A 23635-nucleotide genomic window follows, 5' to 3' on the forward strand; every position below is an offset into this window, starting at 1 on the left:
CTGTGAAGCGCTTTGGGACGTCCTCCCGACGTGAAAAGCGCTATATCAAATGCAAGGATTATTATTATTATACTTAATCAAGTCCTGCTTAAAAAATTATGATGATTATTACAAAGTGAAGTTGCCGGCCAGAGCAGATTTGGAGTCACAGCAGATACATTACTGCAGACTTGACTAAAGTCTATGGCTCTAAAACATCATTGAGGCAAGGCTATTATGGGGCTCGAAGATAAGTCGCCAAAACCATGAGAGGCATTTTTAAACTTTATTTTACACAACATGTATATCGAGGGCTGGTGCAACCCCTCAACTGTCCAGCGCCTTGGGACATCCTCCCGACATGAAAGGTGCTAACAAATGCAATTTGTTAGAAAAAAAAGACAATTTGCGTGGAGGGCGCTTTATAAATCCAAGTTGTTGTTGTTGTTGATGACGATGCATTTCCTAATAATGAACTCTGACTTACCAGTCAATACATCATTAAATATATAGCTGCAATATATAGGAGTCCTGTAGCTCAGTGGTTAGAGCACTCGCTTTGCAAGCAAGTGATCTGAGTTCAATTCCAGGCAGGGCGAAACCTTGGGCAAGTTTCCTTACTCCACACGCCTAATAATAATCCCTCCAAAAACCAAAAACAATAATAAATTGGTTATTTTCAATCTACGACTGTTTGTGGGACATTGCTGTGCGCAATTGGCTGCTGCGTTCGCGCACAAATATACAGTCAATTCACTTTACAGTGTGTTCTGTGAAGCGCTTTGGGACGTCCTCCTGACGTGAAAAGCGCTATATCAAATGCAAGGATTATTATTATTATACAATATATACAGTTCTGAGTGATTTCAAGGTACAACAACAACTTGTATTATATAACGCCCCAGACTACAGAGGAAAGTAATCCCATTCAGTTATATGAACAGCTCAAGCAATGAATCAGTTTATGATGGCATCTTGGCTCTCTCTGTGAAACTACTGCTTGATATCCACCATTCTCTCTTGTTGCATGCAAATTGGCTGCTGCATTCACCCACAAAATACAGTCACTACACTTTATAGTAAATCCTGTGAAACATTTTGAGACATCCTCCCAATGTGAAAGGCACTGTATCAAATTCAAGACTTATTATTATACATTTGGATTAAGCAATGTAAATATTCCAGAAAAACGGCAATGCATCTTAAAACTGACTAGTTTAGCATGGTCACCAGCATGACCCATCTATAGTGTGAATAGGAATTTATTCTTAGGACAGTGAAAATTGTTACTTTTCCTCAAAGAAATTTGTGACATCTATTTAACTTCAGTGAACAGAATGGAGTAAACTCTACAAGCTAATAATCAGCACAATTTGATAGCACATATTCATTATTTAATTTGTGGCTTGTTTGCTGCACACAAACCTTAGATCCCACTCTGCAAGGTGACACAAAGGAAGGTAAATACACTGCAGATAAGCCAGTGTCACTAGTGAACACAATATTGAGTGGATGAAGGATTCACACTGATGTAAAAGCTGTAAAGTGAAATTACTGTATTAGATTTGTCACCAGACTTTTGGAACCTGATGTGGAGTTGCCAAGTGTGTGCGAGAGAGACCAGGTCATACAGAAGTTAACGCACTGCAATAAGCTGCAGATTGCTTTGTTGTGCATCATTCTTTCAAGCAATAACTCAATAGATGCTTGAAAGCAAATGGCATCTACTTGTAACAAGCTGCTCACAGTTCCAAGGATTGCCGTTAATAGGGCATTATCCAACTTCTGTGGCAATTAACAACTTTACACTTCCTTACATGGATATTGGAATTAGCTAGTAAATTTGGCAGTTAAAAACAGAAGGGAAGAACAGATGAAGCAAAATGGATATACAGATAGGTTTTGGCATGGTTCAGCTTGGTCTCATCAACATTCTGAATTTTAGAAGTAGACAATCAAATCTGTGCATCTTTTACAATATACGTCACATCTGTAGCACATTTACTGTGAAACACCCACCCACAACAGCAGCATGGAGTCAAAAATCCCATACAAGCAGGACACTGCTATTTAATGACGACCTGCCCCATAACTCAGCTTCTAACCCTATAAAAGTAAATTGTTTCACAAATAAACGCAACATCCACATTTAAGCTCGTTTAAAAAGAACTTTGCAGAATTATATTGCAGCAGTTGAAAGAGTGCACAATGTATAACCTCTCTGTATATTTATCCATACAAATTCAATTGATTTTTAATTGAGTTCCCTCAAACAAACAGAGTAGCCTTAATAAACTGAAGCTGCTGTCTGTTGTACCATCTCAGAATCAATTAAAACCTTGAACGGATTTGCAAATGTTATTTTAAAAATATTTTCTCATATTAAGCTTAATTATACTCCTATTCCAGCTTCTTTTGTCTCCCTCCAGTCATTTCTAAATCAGATAGTGACAAATATAATAGTATCCATATTGTACCACTGTTTGTTCCCAAGGTGCTATTTGCAATATGTATTCAGGCAGCCAGTGTAAACATGCAATATGTAGGTTTAATCAATCCGTCCGCTTGACAAATGGCCTCCTTGGCAGGTGGCAGAAGAGACATTTTACTTGTGGCCCCTACTTCAAAACTCACTCAGGAAAAAAATATTATTTCCACCTTGATTTTTTTATGAAAAAATACAGTTAAGAGGCAGGCAAAACATCCCCCAAGGCTACATTGGTTGGGAATGATTTTCTCGTGGATTTTCCCCTTTTAGAGCCTACCTCACCAGTCCCAACCTCCACACCTCCATCACTCCAGACCTTGCCTTGCCAGCTCCACTGGATCAGTCACAGAACTGATCAATTTGAAGATCCTCCCACTCAGCTGCAAATCACTTCATGCCATAGCATTTCCCTACCTCTCCAACCTGCCGACATGGCACTCCTTTTCCCGCTCCTTATACTCAGCCGACTTAGGCCTTCTGAGTGTCCCTCGATCCCTCTGCTCCACCATCGACAGACATTCCTTCAGCTACAATGAACCAAACCTCTGTAACTCCCTGCTCAATCCCTCCACCTTTCGCCTTCTCTGCCCATCTTCAGATTGCACCTGAAGGCTTTCCTCTTCGACTGTGCCCACGGTCATCTTCCCCTTTTCTCTGCATCAGTATCGAGCTCTGCCACTGGTAAGTGCTCTGAGATGCTACCCTGCGTGAAGGGCACTAAATAAAGGCAAGACATTGTTCCTTTTCAATCTATGTAGAAGTGTAAAATTGTTTTTGTAAAAAAAAATATACAATATGTGTACAATACAAATCTGCACCAAAAGCACTGTTCCCAGTTTGATTTTCTCTAATTATTGTCAACCACTCCCTTTCTAAAGTTATTTGATGTACCCAATACCTTGGTTTTAAATAAGAGATGATAATCCTTGCATTTGATATAGCGCCTTCTCCTGTCATCGAGCCATCTTAAAACGCTTCAAAGAAGTTATTGTAAAGTGAGGTGACAGTCTATTTTACAGGCAAACACAGCAGTCAATTTACGCACAGCAACGTCCCACAAACAGCCATGAAGTGAAATGTCTGATTTTTAATTAGCGGATTACACATGCTGTCACATTGGATCACACTCTTTTAGTCTAATCGGGTTTTTATTGACAGTCTGGCTTCTGAATTGAGACAGATGTGCAGTCAGTGGATTTTTGAACACAATATACTCCTTTAACATACTACCACATTTACTTCAATGTTGCATTCACTTCTCCAGGATGCATTTAATGGAAGTAGATGGAGATGCGTGTATGCTACAATCCACACATCAAAATTTGCTAGATGACTTTAGTGGTCCATGTATTTAATATATATGCTTCACCAGTTACTCTGAATGGAAGGAAATAATTTAATACCCTATTTTATCAATCATAGCTGGTATCCAGATTCTTTAAACTCTCCTGAATTGCCATACATTACCATGGCCTCAGCAGTCCTATAATTTTGCTTGCCAACTGCAAAATAATTAATAATAATAATAATAATCCTTGCATTTGATATAGCGCTTTTCACGTCAGGAGGACGTCCCAAAGCGCTTCACAGAATATACTGTAAAGTGAATTGACTGTATATTTGTGGGCGAACGCGGCAGCCAATTGCGCACAGCAATGTCCCACAAACAGTCGTAGATTGAAAATGACCAATTTATTATTGTTTTTGGGTTTTTTGGAGGGATTATTATTAGGCGTGTGGAGTAAGGAAACTTGCCCAAGGTTTCGCCCTGCCTGGAAGTGAACCCAGGTGTCTTGCTTGCAAAGCAAGTGCTCTAACCACTGAGCTACAGGACTCCAAATTCTCTTTAGGATTCTCCTGTCAGTTGTGTGATAATGTTATAGTGCAGGGATGATATCACAGAAACATCTCCCAGTTTTTTTGCTTGTATAATTTCAGCGCTGCTTTTAAGTGTATCTAGCATATTTATCGTTTGATCAAGGTATCAACTTAGATTACAGTAAATAAAATTTAATGGAGTATAATTTAAATTCTGGTTTAAAGCAAGTTAATGACAATCAAATGGTGGCATTTATTCGTTATTGTTGACTGTTTATAACTCTCCACATTATTAGGAATAGAAAACTAACTTCATAGTTGCAGGTTTGACAGAACAGATTTCTTCAGAAATTAATGGAGTAGAATTTTTCCCTAGAAAGTTTTGTGAAGAATGAAGCAGCTGGTATTTTTATGGCACCTTAAATGTCACAATGCAATGTCTCAAAAAGTGTCACAGTAATTCTTATCAAGTGTGTTTTTGTAGGCAAGATCAGCAAAAATTTGGGCCACAGTAAGGTCACACAATTTATGTGAGACAAAATGCTAACTTATTTGGAGGTTCACTGGCCACAACATCAGGAGAAACTCCCTTCTGTTTTCAATAGTGTCACAGAAACTTTATGGATCATCCGAAAACAGGCAGATGGGACCTTGGTTTAACATCTCACCTGAAAATCAACACCTCTGAAAATACAGGGTTCTCCTGGCACTGCACTGAAGTATCAGTCTAGTCTATGAGCTGAAGTCCTAATCCCTAAATAAAACAATTATACTTTACCTAACTCACAAACTAAATCACTAGCAAGACTACTGTTGGGAAGAAAAATATTACAAATCTAACCACTTACCATACATTTATGGTCTAAATAAAGAATACTTCAGCTGCATTTAAGCGAATGGCATAATTCAGCCTACAGGTGTAAAATCTAAATGTGAATTGCTGATATCTCATATGTAGGGAAGCTCTCTTAGCAATTCCTAGCTGACTCGCCGAAACCCTCATACATTAACCTTCATTATATCGAGGCTGGACTATGCAAACTCCTTGCTTGTTGGCCTCCCCAACTCCTCCCTCGCAGGCCACAGATCATCCAGAACTCTGCAAGCTACATCCTCTCTCGCACCAGGCTTTGTGATCCTATCACTCCCATCCTTGCCCGACTCCACTGGCTTCCCATCACACAGAGGATACAGTTCAAGATCATGGTCCTCACCTTCAAAGCCCTCCATGGTCTTGCTCTCCCCCTACCTCTGTGACCTCCTAAACCCTACCATCCTGCCTGCTCAGCGGGCTCTTGCCTGTTTCATGTCCCCCACCTCACCCGTCCCACCATTGGCAGGAGGGCCTTCTGCCACTCTGCCCCCACCATCTGGAACTCCATCCCGCAGTCCCTCCGCGTCACCCCCTCCCTTGCTTTCTTCAAGACCCATCTCAAAACCCTCCTCTTCAACCGTTTTTCGATCACCCTGCTTCACCCTCTGCCCTCCACCCTCCCCAATCCCACCCCCAGTTCGGGTCCGAAACTCTGACTGTCCAGAGCCTTGGGATGTCCTCCCGATGTGAAAGGGGCTATCGATACAGATGTAATGTTGCTGTTGTTGACTCCTGGATAAAATACAATTTTGAGATTTCTCCCTCTTAAAATCTATTACTGCTGTGGTCATCAGCTCTCTGAACCTTTCTCCCAAGATCCACCTATACCACAATCTCTTACATGCTTTTGGCCTTCTCCCTGAATCCAAACTGGGCTGGAATCAAAATGCACCCAGAGCCTCCAGACAGTGGCATTCCTCACCTCCTCTGCTTTCCTTTCCTCCCACAATCTACAGGATTTTAAAATCCAAGCCTTGTGTCACATGACCACTACTTTTTAGATTTATCTCATACTGCTTTCAACTTTATGCTCTACTCCTCTCTTAACCTAGGGATTCCTCAATCACAAAACCTCAAAGCTGTCCCAGTGGTACGAGAGGCATCCAAGTGAGGGTTTCTGCCACGTAGCTGGTTTTGGGGGCTTCAATTATTATGGGTTGTATTGCAAGTCAGATTGTGGACAATATTGAAGCTGTTGTACATGCAGTAGAATCAGGCTTCCATGACCGTTTCTGCTAGCTTTGTTGACATTTGAATTGATGAAGCAACACAGAATTACCAAGGGACAAAAACAAGGATGAAATGACTTGCATTTATACAGTGCCCTTCACATAAGGTAGCACTTGGAGTACTGAAACACTCACTTCATCATGCATCAATGTCAAATAACCCCTGTATCCAAACATTTCAATCCAGCCTTTACCACAGCATAAAAATGGATAAAATTGTAATTCAGAAATTCATATTTCTAGAGGGAGGCAATTCTGAAAGTCAATTTAACCAGCCATTGTATTTATCTCAGCAAATATCTTTAATAATGAAATGTCTTAAAAGTTAGCTTTAACGAAATATCACACTTTATAAATTGACAACAGCACAATGGTAACAAGAACTATAGTAATTAGGATACAGAGCCAATTTGGAATATTTCTCAATTGAGAAACATTGAAGTCTGTGTTACCAAGCTCACGGGAATGCTGCTCCTACTCAATGGATATTCAATTTGGGGTTCCCTAGAGCTGGAGTGACACACCCACAGTTACCAGAAGGAATTCCTGCTTGGGCTTTCTTAATTAAGAAATCCATCAAGAAATACAATGACTTTGATACCCTCTACCACTGCACAGCGATTGCAATGCTTTTTTCCTGCATCAAATAAGAGGAGCTATAGTCAGAAATAAAGTTTTAATTCCTCTTAATAGTTCTTCCACCTAAAAATACAGTTACTACACTTTACAGGACACTAAAACCTTGGCTTGCTGGATCAATTTGGGGGATATCCAATTCAGCGAGTCAGAATTTCCGGCTAAGAGTAATTACAATTCTGGTACCAGTATTTATTGGCGATGGCGTTTTTCAGTGCCAAAAATGCCGGTAAATGCTGGACTGGCATTGTATTTGTTTGAATCCTGCAAGCAGAAGATAGGGAATAAGCTTTTTTTGCTAGCAAGATTCAAACTGAGTGAAAAACGATATCGCTGATCAAGGTAAACGCCAGCAAACATGGTGAGGTGGGGGCACGCGCTTGGAGAGGGGGCTGGCGGAAATTAACACAGGGCTTGTGGATTTTTCGTTTCAGCTGTGGGGTTTATTGTATTTCCGTGTGATACGCTTGAGACAGACTCATGATGTGAAGTTGCTATATGAGATAGGATTTTTTTCAAGAATTTGTGAATTTTTCTCTTTGGAGGGGGAAGAGGCACATTTCGGTGCTTGGATGACATTGCATTGGTTTCCTCTTCTGGCAAACAGCCATAAGGAAATGGATCACACAAGGTCCTTCCCTAGCAAAAATCTAATCTAAGCTTCCTCATCAATTATTGAATACAATCTTCAGAACAGCAACAATGATTGCTTCTAACATAGCATACCCCTACAAAATAATACTGTATACACTTCTCCATTAAATATCTACTAAAGGAATTAGCAGAGACAAGCAATTTTTTTTCCCAACTGACAATATTGAGGCTCCACTGATTAAGTACTGCTTGTAATGAAAGCATAATAGGTAAGTGGGCCCAAGCATTGGTCATTAAAGTTCAGTCTGTTAACTATGCAGAAGGATACAATTACTGGTAAGAACAGGTACAACTGCTAAAAAATGGCAGATAAAAAAAATCAGAATGTTAACAGCTAAAGCAGTGCAGTTAGAAATGAGTAATACTGGTGACAGTAAAATAATGATGCACATCAACTATTAACAACAAGTTCAAGACAAGAAAGCCATATTTTGTCATTGTAAGTTCACACTACTTAAGTACAGCTACAGACCAGTGGAGAATAAGATCCACTCACCCGTCTGAGTCGGTACGTTTACCGATGATGGGAGAATCACCCTCAACGTTTCCTTTTATGTACATGACGTTGATCTTGCTCATCTCCACTGTACTAATGTCCCTTCCTGGTATCACAGCTTGTATCCTGCAGTATGGTGAATGTATAGAATTAATTGTGCCCACACAGAGGGCAAAGCTGCAGATGGGTTGTTCCCAATAGATGTTACAAGAAGTGTTTCACTCTAAAACGTACCAATACAGGTGCAATCTAAATGCATCAAAACAAATATATTTCTTGAGAATGTGTATCAAACAAGCTATCCCCATTCTATGCATCATTCCTGAGGATATAACTGGGTCATCCTACCCCTGTTTCCCAGGATCAGTTGTTTTCAAACAAAAAAAGTCCAACAGACTATCCCAGTGTTTTAAATGTTCTCCGGTCAATCAACCAAGAGCCAACTTCGATGTCAAAGAACTTGTGATCACAAGGAAGTAATTGAAGAGGGTAAAGTTTTCCAATAATCATCACATAGCTTTGGGACGTCCTCCCGACGTGAAAAGCGCTATATCAAATGCAAGGATTATTATTATTATTATTATTATTGGAAGGTGAACACATCTCAATCTCTGCTGGTTGGTAGGTTTTCTAACCTGGTTTCCCACTCTCTTTGGTGTAATACAAACATTGCTCCAGCTGTTGGATACACGCTGGAATTCAATGAATGGGAGACAAAGGTCTCATTACAATCTTTTTCTTGAAGGTGATGACGGGCTTTGGTTCTTTCAGGTCAGTCTCTTCCTATCAAACCCAAGATCAGTTTTAATTTTTAGTTGTATCTGTGTCAGGGAGTCTGGTGACTCACTTTTTCACAGTAGGTGAGTCTATCTGGTATGGACCAATGTCTGCGACATAATAATTACATTATTGTAAAGCCTCAACCACAAACTCAAATTTGTTGACCACGCGGGACTATGTTGCGCAACTGTGTCATGTGTTATGGATTGTATACAGTCAAATTTAATACAACGTTATTCATGTCTGCCATTTATTTACTTGCTCAGTGTGGCTGAAAGACACTTGTTGGTGAAAATTGCAGGATAAATGAGTTATAAAAGGTGTTTCGAGACATAAAATGCATATCCTGCAGGGAACCCAACATCTGACACACCAACCAGTGACAACTCTGCTCTGACTGGAGATAGCCTCAGGTCAGAGCAACGTTCTTGGGAATTAGTGATACATACATGGAGCTAAAATGTTTTAAAATATATCAATGTGGTGATATAGCAAGATGAGCACTTTCGCAACCCCAATTTATATATTTGTTTAAACTTGTTGGAAAGCTGGCCAAATGGATTTTTTTTAAAACGTTGTTAAAAAAATGGGTTTCTGCACCCACCACTCCTCCGTACATATTTTTAAACTAATAAATACAGTACATGGCAATGATTGTGAGATATTAATCTCAGCTTGTGGTTCAAATGATAGTTATGAACCATTCAAACTTCATAGTCATAGTTTATGGTGTTACGAGAACTCAGCAGGATTACTGCTTTGTAATCACTCCCAGATTCCCCAGATTTTTATAGTATTTAATGGACCCAGAATTCCACATCAATCAACTGAAAATAATTCCTTGTAACTGGAGTTATGATTTCCCAATGATTACTCATTGATTGGTCAGATATGTTTCTATTAGAAGGTACAGTCTGAGGAAGAGGCAGTTTCTAGAGCAGGGCACTGCCATTGTGTGTGGTAGCAATCTAGCTTTTGAGTCAGAAGGTTGTGGGTTCAAATCCCACTTCAGGATTTGGAATTGCTTCGTCTAAGATGACACTCCAATGCAGTGCTGGGGGTGTATTGCATTGTTAGAGGTGCCATCCTTCGGATGAGACATTAAACCAAGGTCCGTCTGCCCGTTCAGGTATATGTTAAAGATCCCACGGCACTATTCAAAAAGAGAAGGGAGTTTCTCCCAGTGTCCTGGCCAACAAACCCCCAAATCAAATTGGTCACTCAATCCATGGCTGTTTGTGGGACACTGTTGTGAGAAATTGCACTGCTGTGTTTGCCGACTAATACACAGTCACTCCATTATCACATTAATTTGTGTGAAGAGCTTTGAGACTTCCTTATGATGTAATACACTTCACCACTGCCCCCACCAAGTATATCCAGTAAAGCATAGTCCATTCACACTGAACCTCAAATCATCGTCTGTTTACACTCAACCCCAGATCACAGATGAGCTGAAGTACAACAACAACAAATTACACTTGTATAATTCACATTGGAAAGACACCCAGGGCACTGGACAAGTAAGCACATATATCCTAGCTGCGTAGGAGCTGGGAGTTTTCTGGAAAAAAAACGCACATTGCAGCCATCTTCTCCAGCAGGAAATCAATTAAAGTAGGTTATAAGTTCAGTCCCTGGTCAATAGATCTTCTGAGGAGGCAAGGGCTAGTTGATAAGCTGTGATACAAAAGCTGAAGTGCAGCATGAGTAGGTCAGAGGTGGAGAAAAGCCCTGAGCCTCTTATAACTCGGATGGGGGTGGAAGCACGACATTGTGAAACTATACCCTTGCATTTTCCTCTCTTCTCCCTTCTTGTAAATGAAAGTGCTAAATGACAGAAAATTAAGGTATTGACAAGAGATTATAATCAGGTTTTGGCTTTCCATTTATTTTGAAATCGTAATCGCTTGCATGCTGAAAGCGTTGTCCTCATCATTATCTGGTTCCGAATCTGAATTGAATGTTTAGTTATATGAGGGATGTCGACAATTGTCAGGATGGGAGATTAAATCTTTCAGCGCAAGTACTGAAAACTCAATGTGTCAGAAGCAATTTCTAGTAGTCAACAGAAGTCTGATTTCTTTCCCCTTCATTTTCAAACCAGACTTGACATAGAGTGTTTTCCAAACCAAAAGCAACTTGCACAATTACAACTTTACGAGACATACCTCCACAGTTTTTATTCCTTCACCATCTCTTCTAACTTTTCGATCCTCCATTAGATATTTCCTTTCTAGTAACCGCAAAAGCCAAAGGAATTCGCTGCCTGAAGCTGATTAACACATACTTTCCCCAACCTTAAAAAAGACTCAAAGCTAAAATGTGAAATTCAAGCTCATTAAAGAAATACCTGCGACATCTAAAAACACGGAAAGGGGGATGAGGAAGAGAGGAGAATAATGCTTTTAAATGTTTAACAGGAGCAAAGGAAACAAAATAGAAACAAGTTCTACTTGAATAATCAAGAAGCCTGCATGGGGTCATGCATGGTGGCATCTTAAATTAGAGCAAGGAAGGGGGAAGGGCAAAAGGAATTTGGGTTAGACCTCCAGTCTGTGGGGCCAACTGCACACTCTCTCAGCATTCCTGCTTAGGTTTCCATTTGTCGGATACCAAAACTACAACAAATTAAAAAATTAAGACACCCAGCTTGGTTAGTCTGCACAAACTCAATTTCCCTATTTTGTGCTAGCTTATTTTTTGAAAAAAACACCATTCATGTTTCTCATACACACCAGCTGACAAGGTTTGGCTGGGGGGGGGGGGGAGAAGGGTTTGTTTAAAAACACGCAAATTGCAGCATGTACTTCATCAAAAGGAAATTCTTGGATAAGATTTATTAATAGTGTGGTCCATCCACAATAAGTGCAATTCATTGAAACCGCAGGAATGCCTCAAGTAACCAGAGGTATGCCAACCTTTTAAGCAGATGGCAGCCATTTCACACAATGTCACTGGTATAAAATATGCTGGTGGTTAACTGTACAGAAGTAGCAAACACCAGCATTTCTGCGTGAACTTTAAATGAACATTCATGTGAATCCATCCTCTACGTAGACTTGTGACATTTCTGTAACATTTTCTGAATAGCAAAACTGGGTCTAATTTGCGAATTGCGCAAACAAAGGGAATTACAGGGGCTCTTAATCATGGAATTAACAATCAATGGAAAGGATTATGGAATTAACCTCTTTAACGGTTAATTACAGAATGAATAGAACCTGCAATTCCCTCAATGTGCATGCATTTACATATAGTTTGCAAAACATTTTCATGAAAAGTTTGTGTCCAGCAAATCTTCTCTCCCCCATCTTGGTTACAAAGACTTGTCATGTGAATGTTTTCATTGTGATAAAATTAATAATAACGCTTTTCATGTCAGATCTGTTTGTAAAATGTAGTGACTGTTTATTTGTAGGCAAACAGGACAGTCCATTTGTGCACAGCAATATCTCATAACCAGCCATGAAGGGAATGATCAGTTTTGTTTTGACCCTTTCTCCTTTTCAAATAGTGGCCATGGAATCTTTAATGTCTACTTGAACAAGCTGCCGGAGTTTAACATGTCATCCGAAGGATGTCCAACAAGGCAACACACCCCAACACCGCATTGTTGCGTCAGCCTGGACTATATGAATTCAAGGTTCCAACATGGGGCTTGAACCCACAACCTTCTGACTCAGAGGCGAGGGTGATACCAACTGAGCCAGCAAACAATCAATACATTGATTTCTACCCACCTTGAAAAATAAGGTTACTAATCACTGTTTTGATGAAGACTCTTTATAAAAGAGTTCAGGTGTGAGATATTCCTCGTTACCTATCAAAGCTGCAATAAAAGTTTTAGCTATGCACAATCCGACTTGGAGGAATTACAGAGATATAGGAGTTTCTTGGCAAAATAAATAACTAAATCCTTCTCTTCCCTTGGTATTGTTTGTGTAGCTTGTGGAAGCAGTTCTTGTTTGCGATAGTTGTACAATAACTGCTATGACCATGGATTTAATTTTGTGTTACGAACGTGTGAAGTTTGTAATAATTTCAAGCCTTCAAACAAGCACCACTGGTAGCAATAATGACCAGAAATCATTCTGTGCTGCTTGCAAAGCTTTTCTGATTAAGCACAATGGACATTGGACAGCATCTTTTATTCAGCTAACCAGCTATTTGCTCTCTTTTTCTAAAGGAATTAAAGATTGATAGTTTAGTGTATAATTGATGTTCAGTGTACAACCTATCTAAGCTGACATACCTTTTTTTGCAAAACATACAAGGCTGGAATTACTTTATACTGGAGAATCTATTTGTACAAACTATTACCCAATCAAAATCTCATTTGAAACTTGTAGTCTGAAGTCAAAACAATGAATTTATTTTCCAGACTGACTGCCATGAGATAAAGCAACAAAATAAGCATGTACAGTGTGATTAAAAGTTCCAGGCTCATCCATCATTTGTTCATCCACTGATTTTGCCTGGTATGTTGCACTTAAAACCTTCTACCTGCAGGCGAGGAAGGAAAAAAAACACTGCAACAGCTCTTCCAATTCAATGCAGCATCAGATTAGCAATTGAGCCCATTATTCATTGCAAAAATTTCCTCTGCAACCCCCCCCACCCACCTCGAATGGGTCACCTAATAGTATAATGATGAACACACTGCACAGATCACTATTTGCTGTGTTTATTATGTCCATTCCTCTTTACACAGTCAGACTCTGTTATAGCTCAGTGGTTTGGGTGCATAAAATCATATAATGGGTTGTGCTATCCTATAGCCAGCCAGTGGCCAGTACTTCCAAGTCCCTGTGGTGGTGATGGGGGGAGTGGAGTCTTTCTTGGAACACTTCCTTAAAAGTGTTGACTCATGCAGGATACCGTTCCATGGGCGACTACAGAGTTATAACTAAATTCAATAATTTGCTAAATTCTGGATGCTCTAAAATACATAAAGAGTAATTCTGAATCCAGGTGGAATTTCTCATTTAGGTGGAATGGTGCTGAAAGCAATCTATCACCTCTAATCATTTCATTATTAATTAACATCTGGTGTTACCTGGGTAACACCAAGGTGAAACGTTTGATTTAATTCAGACACTTTGTGTTGTGAAAACTGAACCAAGACTTGCTCTCAAAAATCACACTGCTGAGCATCCGGAAGACAAAACCGTTAATCAGCTCCTTCAAAGTCAGATTACTGCTGAACTGATGGTGAATGAATACAGTGTGTCCACAAGTATCTTGGTTAATAGCAGCAGCACCCCATCTGTCCTCCCTTGCCCATCTCTCCCCCCCACAAATATTTTTGAGGAGTGGTACCTACAGCAATTATTTTTTTTCACATTTTGCATCAATGTACGAAGCAACAAATTCTTACAGTTACTAAGGACAGATTTGCCATTTATTTTGCAAACAACAAAAAATAGTTGGTTTTATTTTATAGGATCAGCATTTGTATCAGTCTGTCTGAATTTCAAGAAAAACACCAGAAATGAGTCCCACTGCAAACCTGCTTCTGCCCCCAAAATAAGTTGTAATCGATTTACAAAATATTTCAGTACATATATTTTGTTTAAAGAGGCAACTCGTAGCATTTTGTTGCTAAGTATCTCCTCAGGCAAATTCACACGACCAGCGTAAATAATTGATATGGGCTTTTCCAGATGTATAATAAATACCTACTCACTGAAAAATTGTGATAGACGTAAAATAAATACCTTTGTGAAGGAAAACGAGGAAGCAAAGTCGATTTTTAAATGCTTATACATACATATATGTATTATATACGCATACCTGAGTGCATTCTATATCTCAATGTTCTTAAGTAGATGACTTATAAAGCAGGATGAGATAAGCTGTAATGCCATTCTCTGGGTGGTCATTGACTGATAACCATTCCTGATTTACGTTCAGGCCAATACCTCCCCCAAAACTGTCCATACGTCATCGAGGGCAGATTTTAGAAGCTTTTATTTTCAAAAACTGAATTTTCCATATTGTTCCATAAAGGAAAATTAAGTAAAGGAATTCATTTAGAAACACTATCATTTTGACCCCTACATCTCTTGCACTAATTGAAAGCTAGCCCAGACTCAGAACCACTGACTTGGCAATTGTCCATGCTTGTAAGGACCTTTAAAGGCATCTACTTAAATGCATAGTCTTTCAGATAATTTGTCAATATTCAATAAATGCCTACAATAATTTTCCTACAAATACAGTCACTAGACACTAAATCCTGTAAAGCGCTTTGAGACTTTTTTTGAATTTGGTGATAAGGGGCATCAAATGGAGTCGTGTAGCTCAGTTGTTACAGCACTTGCCTCGCAAGCGAGAGACCTGGGTTCGATTCCCGGCAGGGCGAAACCTTGGGCATGTTTCTTTACTCCACACGCCTGATAATAATCCCTCAAGAAAATAAAACAATAATGAATTGATCACTTGAATCCACGACTGTTTGTGGGACACTGCTGTGCGCAATTGCCGCGTTTCACCCACAAATATACAGTCAATTCACTTTACAATATATTTTATGAAGCACTTTTGACAGTGGAAAAAGCGCTATATCAAATGCAAGGATTATTATTATAAATGTAATTATTATCAATAAAAAATATAAATGGATTTTTCAACACCATGATGTAGCCATGGGTATTGCTGACTTTCTCTGAAATAAAATGTCAATGACTGGTGTTGCACTGCTTAAAACAGGAAAGGCTTTACAATGAGGAACTTCCTTTCTCTGGTTCCCCCATTGCCTTTCAACAAGGAGGATGGAGCAGATTTTCTGTACCGTTAGGCTGCATAGAGTTTGCAGGACCAGTATAATTACTTTGCTGGACAAAAGCTGATCACCAGAAGAAGTGACCTTCTGGCCCACACACAGTTCTAATTTAAGTTTAGTCTTTGCCCTTTAATGCACCAGTCATTAGCGGTCACAAAACCATTTCAAGCATTTCACAACTGCACAGAATATTTCATTTGACACTTACTCATTTTCTCTCACGTGCTCAAAATAATCAAATGAGCTTTAAAAGATCACTCACGACTTAAATGCCTTTGGCAAGTTTTATTTTCTTCCGAACTCCATATTCCCTCAACAAGATTAGTAAAAAAAATTGTTTGCCCATATTAAACGTGAATGCTAAATACATCACTTTTGTGAACTGCACCACTTTTAGAGGACATGGGGAGAGTGATGAGAAGAGTCATCTTCTAGACTATTCCTACTGAGATTGAAGAAGCATTAAGCAACAACTTTTACTTCTATAACTTCTTTGTACATAAATTGCTTTATTGAGACAAGATGGGAGAAGAGGGTGGTGGTGGGGTAGCCAGTCAGAAACATAGGATTTTAAATGGGTTTTGAAAACAGAGAGGGTAAGAGTGAGTCAGAGGGTTTTAGGGAGAGCAGGGTACAAAGTGGTGAAAGCTCACCCACTGATGGTGAGATGGGGTGGAAGCGAGACAATAAGCAGGCCTGAGTTGATGGGGCATGAGCAGGCCTGAGTAGACAAAATTAGAGGGAGTGGGCAATGGAATAGGACTGCAGGAAATCTAAGATAAGGTGGTACAAACATCCTCTGTAAAGCATCTATGTATCTTAGCACCTCACTGCTGTAAAAAAAATGCCTTGTGATAAACTTTCTCCAGCAATGTGACAAATTGTAAGATCTCAGTTCCAAGGTGACATCAGGTTGGAGCAGAGATCTTGTGAGTCTTGGTAATGAACATGGGGTTCCCTACTGACGATAGATGCGTCTGTCCCTGGCTCAGATCTGCCTTACATCAGGTAAGAAACAGAAGATACATTCCACTGCCACAAATACAAATCTGCAACCTGGAAGATTTTAACCTCAAACCCAAATCTTTCTTCTGCTATCTGAAATCTGTTGTCAGGCATGACCGGAGCGGCCCCTCTGGGTCCAATACCAGTATTGGACAAGTCTGGTGTTCTACAACAGACCCACAAGGGTATCCTTGGGATCTGGAGGGAATATTATGAGGAGTTGGCCTCTGACCCAACAGGCCTCAGCAGAGACACATCTGCAGGGAGGCTGGAAGAGCTGCCGGGAGACATGGACCAGATTGAAAACCTAAATAACCCAATCTGCTGGGAGAAGCTGGACTCCGCACTCTGGTGCCAATGCAAAGGCAGCTGGACTGCATCAATGCTGAATTCCTAAAAGCTGCTCTGAGGAAGGAGATGGGGAACGGTGAGGATCTTACAGATCCAAGCCAAGAACCCCCAACTCACCTTGGAGCTGCCCTCCTAGAGCTAGTCAACAGGATTCTCTCTGAGAATCGCACCCCGTCAGTGTTCCAGAGTGTCTCTCCACAGTAAGGGTGACCCTAGTGACACCGATAACTACAGAGGGATCTCGCTGATTTCAGTGGAAATGGTGCTCTGGGTAAGTCACTGCACATATATCACACTCATTGGAGGCTCACAGTGTGATCAGGAAGGAGTAGGCTAGCTTCTGTTCTCATGAGGAATATGTGGGCAGGTTGTGGCTCTGCATGAAATTGCAGAATGCCATAAGGTTGAGGGGAAACTCAACTATGTTGCATTCATCTACTTTCGCAAGGCTTTCGATCCAGTGCTTCCTGAGGTCCTCATGACAAGACTGGAAGCCATGGGAGTACCTGGCCAAATCCTGGATTATATCCGGAATGTGTACTCCAGCTCCAAGATCTGTGCGCGGGTCGATGGTGGACTTACTGAGCCCATCCCTTTGGAAAGGGGGGAAAGGCATTGCCCATTGTCACCCACCCTGTTCGATGTGTTCATCAACATTAGATGGCATCAAGGGGGAAGGACTTGGTGTATCTGTTCCAGGCCTCTCTTTGACAGGATTGCAGGGCTTCTGTTTGCGGATGATATTGTGCTGCTGGCAGACTCACCTGGGGACCTTCTACACTGCACCCACCATCTTGAACCAACTGGTGGGACATGGTGGTAGGTAACCCCAAGTCCGGAATCATGATTCTCCACAGTCCAAAGGAAGACATTGAAAGCAGTGATTGTAAGATACAAGGGGCATCAGTCCCAATTGTTGACTCTTATCAGTATCTCGGGGTTGTGGTGGACACCAACTTCTGTTGAAGGACCGAGCTGAGAAGGGGTGATCAACCCTCTTCTAGGACAGCAAGTCCCAATGCAGGTCAAGCTTGTGGCATACAAGACCTGTGTGCGAACAATCCTCTTTTACGGATCTGACTCATCTGCAAAGTCCAGGATCAAGCAATGAGGTGGATTTGTGGTAAACACGGGAAGCAGCTACAGGGAGAGATGGCTCCAGCCTACACTGATCTGGATAGAAAGACGGTGGCAATGCTATCACCCATTTCATGTTGAAATATGTTTCCCACCGGGAAGCTCGCAGGGAGTTCCTTGTACCTACCATCCACCTAGTGAGGCTCAAACCTGCACTTGTTGGATGTCGAACCAACTAGTGACTATCCTCCTTGGGGCAGGGTCTCCTTGGAGCTGAACATGCTTGGCAATGGAATATCGAATCTGGCCAGCCCTCTGTGGAGGGCTCAGTAGTCCGGTTGCTGAGAACAACAACAACAAAATTACATTTATAAAGCGCCTTTTAAGTCGGGAGGCAGGCAGCTCTGCTGTATTCCAGGGCACTTCTGATGAGAGCACAACCAGCCTGGCTCATTGGCAGGACCTGGAAGGGCAGACCATTCACTGGGGGCAGGGAGTCATCCCACTCAGCTCCTGTTAATCCTGCAAGCCAAAGTCCTAACGGGAAGGGTGGTCCTAGCTGGACTAGCAGCAAGATAGCAATATCAATGGAACACTATGCGGTTTTAGCTAGATGGACTCTAGCAGTACCCCAACGCACCCTTTGGGGTTCCCAAGCCTTGGCTCTTGCCAACCTGCACCTAATACTTTCCAGAATTGGGTAAGCAGGATGCGTCGTTCCAGGGAGAAAGTGTGCATTCCATTCCAACAATCTACCTTTGGGATATCCATGTGTAGGTGGGATGCATGGAAATCTCAGCTTGGTTTGGATACTCTTAAGCATGGTGATGGGTTTTTGTATGAGTCAAACACCCAGCTGACAACAAAAAAAATCTCAATAGAAAAACACACCACTCCTCGACCATCGTCAAGTAACAATCGGAACAATTTTCCTGTCAAATGATACTTTGCAGTGCCTCGTTTTCCACTAAATGCCTTCCCAACAGTTGACTGAATTGAACAATTGACTGTGCACATAAATCTGGGCACAAACAATATGTACCACCACAATGTGGTGTAGCACCTCCCAACACTTGCCAGAATTTCAGTCTTTGGGCATATTTCTTACATACAACATTGTAAAGTAAAATGTGATTCAACTGAAGCAATCCAGGTTTTTGTTTCAAGAACCAAGAGAGCAAATTAAGAGATCAGCTAATTGAAAGCTTACTAAACTTGATTAGTGGATTAATACTGTAGTTCCAGTTTGTGTACATTTTGGAAACACAAAGATCAGATTCAAAATAATTGGAACGCCAAAGGCACAATGCCTTTTGCTCAAAATAAATCACACATCAACACAGCCTTTAGGTTCTAACTGCTGTGGTGCTTTGGAATCCATTTAATCACATCTTGAAAAAATCCTGATAAAATTCTTTCAACTTCTAACCAGTTTTAATTATGAACAACAGCTGTTAATGAAGTCATGACAGCACATTTTAAACTCAGAGTCTAAAATTCAGGGTTCAAGATAACCTATGGAACTGCCGCTCTTTTAATATAGGACTAGCACCATTCCTCCCATGACCCTGGGTCACACATGGCTTACCCTTGTGACCTGGGGACATGCACAATTTCCCCCTTTGACTTAGGAACACACACTAGCCATCTCCTGATCTGGAGAGAACCATATGTACTAAATAACAATTCGTAACAAGAAAGTTTTTTAACAAAAATAAATCTTACTTCATCAGAAATTATTCGGTGCATCTTATTCCATTTCAGTTAGATTGGGGAATTATTTAATTTTCTTTCTTGTGTCTTCTTTTTTAGAAAAAGAGAATTAACATTTGAGCTATTAAATGAGTATTAATTGCATCAATTTTAAAATGATATACTCAAACTTCTTAATTAACTTAACGTAAAAATCCTAAGTGATGTGACATCTGTAATCTGATCCTGGAATAGCAGTTGAGAAAAATAGGGGGTGGACTATGGAGAGGAAGAGAAACATTTTAGCAAGGGCTCAAAGCTATCCTTAAAAGTCATATATTACAGCACATGCATCTTGGTGGATTCTCAAAAATTCCATTTTGGTTTGGATAAAGCTCAGTGGAGCTAGCCCACCCAAACTATATCTGTACAAATAATCATTCTGCTAGATCCAATACCTTGATACCATCTTTGTAAACAGATCGAGTGCAGGATTTATTTACTTAGGTAGAACTATGGGTTAAGATGCTACACTGGCTATAACTATGCAGAGTGAAAAATCTTTTAAAGAACAATTATCCATGGAATTCCACATATCCACAAGTTACTCCCACTGAGAAGTTCAGAAGTAGTAAAAGTTTACAGGATGACCTATAGAAAAGTAACAATGGACAGAAAGCTAGATATAGGCGATGGGAGGTGGGGGGGGTGACAGAGAGCAACGGAGGTAACAAGGGAGGAGGATGGGGCTGGGGCGAGGGAACAATGAAAAAAGGCAACTACAGAAGACGGCAAAGACGACCATAACAGTGAGACATTGTGATATTGATGGCTAGTCTAGTTATGAAAACGATCTGAAATAATAACCTGATTTCCAAAACATTAGGTGTTAGAACTGAAGAAACTGCTCCCCTCCAATTAATTTGCACCAATCTTCACCCAAACACACCATCTTCCATTGGCTGTGAAAATTCTTGACTTTTTTAAAAAAAGAACGGACTTGTAGCTGCAGGGCTCCATTCCATGATAATCCGCAGTGTGCAATTTAAAAATCAATCTTAGAACCTGGCAAATTGTATTCAATGTTTAAACAAAAGAGACCCAAAAGCGTGTGAGCTACAAAACCTACAGGCAATTGATTATGCTTTGAAACTGACTTGCTGTGTGACAATCTGGTGGCTGACATTAATGCTTTCTCCCTTTCAAAAGTACAATTCAGGGAGGCTGCAGAGCAGATTCACTGAGAAGCTGTTGCTTGAAAGCAGAGGCTTTCATAAAATGAATCAGATTAATAAAAAAGCAGGACAAAGAAAACTTAACGCAGCATATTGTTCCCTTCCTCCGAACCTTCCCTTTAAAATGTACACGTGCCTTGTAAAAAAAAAGAAACGCTGCTCCTTCCAGTTTCCTGAATCCACTCTGATCGCTATAAATGTGGAGCCTGTGCTTCCCTCATACGGATATCTAAAAGGAGCTCCACCTGAAAGCTGCCCCTCATAGTCAGGACACATGCACAAATCTCTGTAATGGATCACAGACACAGCCATGCATTTCAGGCATGAAAGAGGGAGATTTGCAAAGTGCTGTGAAATCACAAAAAAGTGACTTTACTTACAGCAGGAGAAAGAGGAACATTACAGTGTGATGTGCAATTGTTCACAACACACTCGGAAATCCTCCTTTGTTCACTGCATTCTGTCTTAAATTGGCTACTTTTTCCACTGGCACTAATTTCTGGTATTCCTCTTGGTTTCGCTATTTCCTTTCATTTTCTGTTTAACCAGGTTCCTTTTTCTCAGGGCAAAAATTTCATTGTCTGCTTCACTCACTCTCTGACACACATTTCCTTCATCTATAATGATGTGGACTTCTCTTCATTCATACCAGATTTGAATGTAGTTTACAATAAAGAGTGACCGAGAAGAACACAAGGCAATGAAAATAAATATAATATAAAAAAGAATTTATATATATATAAAAAAGTTAGATACACACTCATGCACACACTACAGTATGTCGTTATAGGGCACTAGTTGGGAGGCCATGAAATTTCAACCCACGCTATACTAGGATATAGCCACTCTCATCATGATGTATCATTCTGCGTCATGATGTGAGTGATCGCATGATCGCCAACAACACTGCACATGCTCACTAAAAGCTTCATTAGTGTGCAGATCCCACAGTCTTGCTTCAAAAAAGCATCATGGAGCTTCAAACCCCATTGTTGCACTGGATGCTCTTTGAAGCCTGACAATGGGATCTGAAATGCAACGATGGATTTGGATGGAGCAAGGTTGAGATTTTGGATTTTTAGATAAGATGCTGTAAAGTGCTTTGAGACCTCCTCCCTGTCCTAAAAGGCACTATATAAATATAAATTGTACTGTATAGTGGGGCTCTACAGTATATGAGAAATAAAGATTGCAAAATGAGCAGCATTTCAATGTGCAGTGTGAAAGTGAAAAATGTTTAATATGTGAATTTTTCATATTTAATTAACGGCACAAACAAATCTTGAAAGCTCAGAACAAAATCAACTAACAGTTTGGTTAATTTACCCAATACTGATATATAAATAACCATTACTACAATATTAACAAATTGGATTTATAGAGGGCCTTTCACTTTTGGAGGATGACCCAAGGCACTGGATAGTGAAGGGTTTGCACCCGAGCTGGGATTTCGAGGGCAAGGGAGATGGTAGGATGACCAAAGGCATACTCAGAGGGTCTTAAGATGGGCCTTGAAGGGAGGGTGTGAGATGGAGTTGCAGAGGATGGGGGCAGAAAGGCTGACAACCTAACCACCGATGGTAGAACTGGCGGGGGGGGGGGGGGGGGGGGACATGGAGCAGGCCACTTCTGTCTGTCAGACATAATTCCTGAGTGAGAGCGAATTTCTTCCGTTGAACATCAACAAGACTGAGGCTCTCCTGATTGGCTCCCGTCAGCGCCTCCACACTCCAGGCGCTGACAGCATCACCATCCATGGTTACACACTCCACTTCACTGAGCCAATCCGGAACCTTGGGGTCTTGCTTGACCCGCAACTATCCTTTCTACCCCACATCCGTGTCATAATCCACTCTGCCTTTTCCTACTTCCGCTACTGTCTCACACCGCCAAAACCCTCATACACACATTCATAACGTCCAGGCTTGACTATGCAAACTCCCTGCTTGTCGGCCTCCCCAACTCCTCCCTCCATAGGCTGCAGATCATCCAGAATTCTGTAACCCGCATCCTCTCCCGTACCAGGCTCCATGACCCTATCACCCCGTAACCCGACTCCACTGGCATCCCATCACACAGAGGATACAGTTCAAGATCCCAGTCCTCACCTTCAAAGCCCTCCATAGCCTCACTCCCCCTACCTTTGCGACCTCCTAACCCCCTACCAACCTGCCCGCTCCCTCCGTCCGAAACACTGACTGTCCCGCACCTTGGGATGCCCTCCTGACATGAATGGTGCTATACAAATGTAATTATTTTATTGTTGTTGTTGAAACAAGAAAATGGATTTTGCTTTGTTTTTAGCCTTTGAACAAATTACCGGTATTATGGCTTAATGCTCCACCAAGCAGTTGTTGGAAAAAATATTAAATACAAGATTACTAATCTACTATTACTACTAAATGTCTAGGTTCAGCAAGAGTATTAATGCTATGTGCCTAGGACAGGTTCAGTAAACGTCTTCCCATATTGCATTGTAACTGGCATGTGGTACACAAGATTAGCTCAACAACAACAATAACTTTCATTTACAT

The 23635-nt window shown here is 40.8% G+C and overlaps 1 protein-coding gene across 1 annotated transcript in view; it reads right to left on the bottom strand.

Annotated features, from left to right (window-relative positions):
* Positions 1-7185: 7185 nt before the first annotated feature.
* Positions 7186-23635, bottom strand: part of LOC121851363 (protein lin-28 homolog B-like) — a 102402-nt gene continuing 85952 nt past the window's right edge. Inside the window, exons 4-5 of the mRNA XM_042345199.1 lie at positions 8175-8300; positions 7186-7288 (exon numbers count right to left, since the gene is read on the bottom strand). Coding sequence (XP_042201133.1) covers positions 7186-7288; positions 8175-8300 — 229 coding nt within the window. The remainder of the gene's footprint in view (positions 7289-8174; positions 8301-23635) is intronic.

The sequence above is a fragment of the Callorhinchus milii genome, unplaced genomic scaffold, assembly GCF_018977255.1.
Source record: "Callorhinchus milii isolate IMCB2004 unplaced genomic scaffold, IMCB_Cmil_1.0 Scaffold33, whole genome shotgun sequence".
Taxonomy (NCBI): domain Eukaryota; kingdom Metazoa; phylum Chordata; class Chondrichthyes; order Chimaeriformes; family Callorhinchidae; genus Callorhinchus; species Callorhinchus milii.